Below are 5,917 nucleotides of genomic sequence, written 5' to 3'. Positions count from 1 at the left end.
ATGTTTTATTTAAAAAACTGCATTGCCCCACTATTCCCCCACCTTTTCATTTTAAGCAGGCATATTTTAAGGGGGGTAAGGTTTGGGAGGTGAAAGTTATCAAAGACTGTTAAATAAACAAAATATTGCAAGGGTGTTACTGTTTTAAGCATGTTTGTATTTTAAGTTAAAAATAACATTTAATTGCTGCCTTCGACAACATATCTTTAATTTTGTTTGTGTCCTTTATAAAGTTTATATCTCCGCTACCTGGCATTACTTTTTATGACACACACGGCCTCGCCTGACAAAGTCCCATTTATGTCAGATCATAACAAATAATTCTGACACCCCTGCTATAGCTGATACAGCTAACTGCATAGTGGTATTGTGGATGAAGGGAAATGGCATATGGTGGCTTCATATTTTAGCAACTTACCAGTGACATACCCTGGACAGGGAAACGATTCCCACACTGCAGCTGGTACCTGTTGCGGGAGGGGCGCTTACACAAAAGGGCTCTTATATTTGCACTATACAAGGAGGATTCTCATTCTATCATGCTATAGAAGCTTTTTGATGTCCTTTGTATCTCTCTTACAGCTGGAACATTAACTCACATCTAGTGTTGCATAGCATGTTATTGATATTGTAGATATGCTCCCAAATTAATGTTAACTATAAAAAACATTTTCTAGAACAAATGCAGCTGATCAACTATTACCCTCTAAATTTTGTGAGACACACCAGTCAGAGAATACACCACTGATCAGGAGAATATGCTTACTATAAAGTTCAGAGCAGTAACAGCAAAAATATACTCAATTTGCTATTTCTCTAAGAAGAGATGGCCTTACGTACACTCATAATTCTGGAAACTTTTCACTTTGTAGCCCACAGCACTATCTACTATTCAGTAGTTCACTTGAGAAAATAAATGTCTAAATCTTTTAGTACAGTAGTTCTTCATGTTCACCACAACACTAGGCAAAGTCCCACCCAACAGCTTCAGAGGTTTTACATTCTTACTGATGCTCTCATTCTACATCTCAAAAAATCAAAAAGCGACCTCTTCCATTTTTAATTTTTTTAAAAATGTATGTGTTACAGGTCAGTATACATTCTCAGGGGTTTTTTATCAGTATACAAAATAACTCCTGAGAGTATTTAGAATACATAATCAATTCTGTTCATGTATGAAAGAAGCCTTCATAAACTTGAGAGGCAACATTTTGTTCTTGCAGTACTGGCAGACTTTAAGCATTTTTAACTTTGGATGGATTATGCTTTAATTCTCCCAGTGAAATAGACAAGTAACTCAAACTGCACAACTTCGGCCAGTTTACACCTTCAGATTATTTCAATAAGCAACTCACTCCACAGTGATACTGCCAAGTTTTCTTTCTCTGCATCTGAAGCCAGATTCAATTCCTTCACACACATGGCATCGCAGCTCCAGATTTGCTTCAACGCATCCATATGGGAGAGTGGAAACCGTAACCCATGAGTCTTTAAATTAAAAAAGCATTTGTTACAGATATCTGACTAAACAAAGCATTCAGTATCTTTTGCAAAATACTATATGCATGACACAGGCCCTTATGAACAAAATGAAGGACAAACCTGGGGTATTCCTTCTTCACTCGTATCTTCATCCCCCATCATGTGGGCTTCTCTCTTGTTCTTTAAGGAGTGATAGATGTAAATCATCTCTTTATGTGTATCATCCTATGAATCAAGACAAAAGGAGTATATGGATGGGCATTACAAGTTGAAGCAAATCTGAATCCCTCTGATACCCATAGAAGACGGCGACAGGAGCCTCACCAGTCATCCCTTGTGTGGGTAGCGACTACATAAAATTATGTAGTGAACTCCTCAACTAATGTCAGATTTGGTTATATATTTTTTTAAAATACTCAAGTCTAGTTTTTAAGCTCCTCCAAAAATACTTTCATGCCATTTCACCTTCACTTTTCAGAACCCAGCAAGTGTGTCACTACAATGTCATAAATCCCAGTCATGTGCTGTGGAATACAACTAAGTAGTCTAAAAATAACACACAGCCACTGTAACAAAGCAGAAAGCTTTACTGAAAATCTGTTCACTACAGGCATTCTCAGCATACGCACCGAAGGATCTTGATCTGGCTCCACTGTAATTACAGTGTACTCTTTAAACTGTAATCTGATTGTGCTGTCAACTCTGGGTATCTTGCCTCCTAAAAGGGAAAATATAAATGCATTACTTAATAGTGGGGAATGTTCCACTCTCAATTAAGAACAAGTTACTGCAGTCAGCCCTGAAAATATTTATTTAAAACCTTTGTGTGCCAGCTTTCTGCTCAATTAGGACCTTCAAGGTGATGAACAATTAGAAGGAAAAAAAATCACCTTTTAAAAATAGCACATATATTCAAAGTAAACAAGAAGGAGGGTCAGTAAGGGTACCCCAGACAAAATAGAACAAAGTCTTCATCTGCTGGTGGAAGACAATGATAAAGGGGACTAGACTAATCTCCCTGGGGAGGGAATGACCTAATTTCAGTACCATGATCGAGAATGCCCTTTCTCAGGTTGCCACCAGACTAGCCTCAGATGGCAGGGGAACCTGAAGCACAGCCTCTGAAGATAATGACCATGGTCAAGTATGTGTAGTTGGAACAAGGCTGAAATAACTGCCTGCATGAGAAGTCTAACTGCATGATCACAGTAACATCTAAACCCTTAATCTCCCATGGAAGATTGCACAGATAATTTCTTGTACAAGACAAAATACAAGACTTCATTTTGCCAACAATAGAAACAGTAACTGCAATCTTTTATGGGTACCTCCAAACATTAAAAAAACTGAAAATCTGGGGTACTGAGTACCAGAGGTCTGAGGGTAATTATTGAAGGAATGTTGAAGGTATATTGAAGTTGTATATATGATTCAAAAATTACCTCTGGTACTCAGTACCCCCCTTCGTTTCAGTTTTTCACATTTTCATACCTCTTTTTTGTACCTCCAAAAATAAACCAAAAATAAATTGAGAATCTTCAAAAATTTAGCATCTAGAAGAGGCCTTTGAGCAAATGAACACACATTACTTCATCTGTAGCAAACTGCTGCCATGTGACTGATTGATAAATAGTTGCACCACTGTATCTACCAAATGAACTAGTTCCTCACTCTCCATGGGAAAAACACAATGGTAAGTTTATTGCTTTTAAGTCACCTGGAGTCAAAGAATCCAGGCTAGTCCCCAAGAATGGAGGTAGTCTGTTCATAACGAAATCTTTTTTCATGTCAGATGACTTCAGCTCTCTGCCATTTTCCAGTTGGTCTGCAAGATGTCTCAGGAAACCACTTAATCTCTTAGATGATTCAGATAAATCCATTTTCTAAACAAGGAAACAAGATCATAATTCACTAGAGAAGGAAGTACAATCTCTTCAGGTTTTATACATTCTGGCTCTCAAGCTACCCTGAAGTCTGCTGCATAAAGAAAATAATTGTCATGAGGGTTTTTCTGGAACCAGCGCTTCCTTTAAATTTTTTTCATCCTAGGGCCAAAGTTTTAGATAAAATAAAGATCTTGAATGCAACCAATTGCCACACTGGAAATGTGGTTGGGAGTGCTGTATGAGTTTTGCTCACATACAACATAGCTTGCTTATCACCTGGAATGTGGTTGCTGTCAAGCTACAATCCGTAAACATATTAATTATTCCGGAATAGTTTAACCTAAATTTTAACGAGATTTTGGGGACTAAACATGGGACCTTATGCATGCCAAGCAGATGATCTACCACTGAGCCACAGCCTCTCCCAGAATCCCGGCTTCAAATCATCTGTATTGTTCTGAAAGTGGGGTGAAAAATCATAAGATCTGGAAAACAATTCAGGCCTAGTTTCTTTGCCCTACTTCCTTATCATGAAGCCTTCAACATTTATTACCCTCACAGTGACATCTGCATCATCAAGAAACTGTACAGTCATTTTCTTTACCAAAAAAAAATTCTAATAAAGCCATATTTAGTTTCTGGTATCTTTTTGAAGCAAAATACTTTGTATTTGCTCCCAGCTAACTGTGGCTCCTTTTTAAAATATCTTGATTGACTCTATTATGTTCCCATAATAAAGAGCTCAAGCTAGAAAGAGATATAAAGGAAAACAGGGAGCCATTATGGTGTAAAAATTAGTTTGTTGGATTAGGATTGGGAACACCCAGGTTCAAATACCCATGAATCTTGTTTGTTGACACTGGGCTAATTTACATTCACATACTTGCAGATTAACCTCACATGGCTGCTGTGATAATAAAATGGGAAAAGAAAAAACAACTCTTTGGATGAAGGGCAAGATAAAAAAGTACTTGATAAAACAGAAAAAATCAAGACTTAGCAGTCATGCTTTGGTGTCTCTCACAGGGCTTCTTCTTCTTTCTTTTTTTAAAGATCCACATTGTATATCACATCCTCTTCTTAGAGACAAAGCAATATCCCTTCCAAAAAAATTAAGCTTTTGAACTATTCCTCTGAGAGCAGCACACTCTGTTGCTTCCTCAGCCTTGTATCTTTACCATCAGTAACTGTCTTGGTATGCTCCTCCGAAAGTCAATGTTGTCTTTTGCTGATTCCAACACAAGTCCAGGAATGACATCCAACAAGAAATCTCTCCAAGAGCTGTTGTGCAAAAGGCATTAAAGAAATTAAGAAAGACAAGCAAGTTAATCTGAAGCAATGTTTCCTGTTGAAAATAAACAGCAGGCCCAATGGTCTAAAAACAGCTAATTCCAATCACTTAAATAATAAACTTCCTTATTTTATTTAGAAAATTTCTATGCTGCCTCTCTTGGATCCTGTCCGAGGTGGCTTTCAAAATAAAAATAACAGAACCAAAACATTGAAAGATATTCATTAAAATCCAGCGGGGGGGGGGGGGGGGGCCCCGAGATCCCGGAATAGGCCATAAAAACAGACCACGAATATCTTAAAATAACCGTTTCAAGAGTAAAATAGTGTTTTTAAAAAATCAACACCTCAATTAAAAGCCTGGGTGAACAGAAATGTTTTGGCCTGGTGCCTAACAGAAAGCAACACAGGCACCAGGTGAGCCTCAAGGGGAAGGACATTCCATAAGCTAGATGCCATTGCCGAAAAGCAGTGTCTCTGGTTGCCACTCACCTCACCCCTGAAAGTCGGGGCACAGAAAGCCAGGCTTATAAGGCAGCTCCCAACTGGGAAGGTAGACAATGTGGGAAGAAGCTGAACTTACCTTTGTCTTTAAAGGTAAGAACCAGCACGTTGAATTGCTACCAGAAACAAACAGGCAATGAAGTTCTTTCAACATTCACATGATATGACCCCAGTATCCCACCCCTGACAATAGCCTGGCTACTGCATTTTGTACAATCTCAAGTTTCCAGACCATTTCCAAAGGCAGCTACAGATAAAGCACATTACAGCAATCTAACCTGGATATATTCAAAGCACAGATTCACTGCTGCCAGATCATGCTTTCTGAGGAATGGCCACAGCTGGTGAACCAACCAAAACTGATAAAAGGCACTACATGCCAAGTGTAGGTCGCAGCAGAATCCCAAACCTGATCCTTCAGGGGGAGTGCAACCCCCTTCAGGACAAGCTGGCTCTTCAGTCCTCTACCAGGTTTGCAGCTAGAGCAGGTAAAGCATCTGCTTGGCACGCAGAAGGTCCCAGGGTCAATGCCCAGTATCTCCAGTTAAAAATCTGGCAGTAGGTGATGTGAAAGACCTCTGCCTGAGACTCTGGAGAGTTCTGCGAGGTAGCAGGTCCTGCTCCAGTGACAAAGTGTCTGGAACAAGAAAATAAACAGGCGAGTTTAGCAGACGTGTGAAGAGAGGACAATCACTGTCAGAACCCTGCCTAACCTAACAAACAGGAAGTTGCTTAAATGTTATCAACCTGCCCAA

General features: G+C 39.1%; 1 protein-coding gene across 4 annotated transcripts in view; it reads right to left on the bottom strand.

The window, feature by feature from the left end:
- Positions 1-879: 879 nt before the first annotated feature.
- Positions 880-5,917, bottom strand: part of MINA (MYC induced nuclear antigen) — a 20,963-nt gene continuing 15,925 nt past the window's right edge. For all 4 annotated transcript variants that reach the window (XM_015413031.1, XM_015413032.1, XM_015413034.1 and 1 more), the window contains 5 exons: positions 4,547-4,649; positions 3,200-3,365; positions 2,112-2,200; positions 1,603-1,707; positions 880-1,488 (listed from right to left, as the gene is read on the bottom strand). In XM_015413031.1, coding sequence (XP_015268517.1) covers positions 1,330-1,488; positions 1,603-1,707; positions 2,112-2,200; positions 3,200-3,365; positions 4,547-4,649 — 622 coding nt within the window. In that variant the 3' untranslated portion in view covers positions 880-1,329. The remainder of the gene's footprint in view (positions 1,489-1,602; positions 1,708-2,111; positions 2,201-3,199; positions 3,366-4,546; positions 4,650-5,917) is intronic.

Source organism: Gekko japonicus, unplaced genomic scaffold, assembly GCF_001447785.1.
Source record: "Gekko japonicus isolate JY-2015 unplaced genomic scaffold, Gekko_japonicus_V1.1 scaffold2497, whole genome shotgun sequence".
Taxonomy (NCBI): domain Eukaryota; kingdom Metazoa; phylum Chordata; class Lepidosauria; order Squamata; family Gekkonidae; genus Gekko; species Gekko japonicus.
This window is presented reverse-complemented; position numbering and strand designations above follow the sequence as displayed.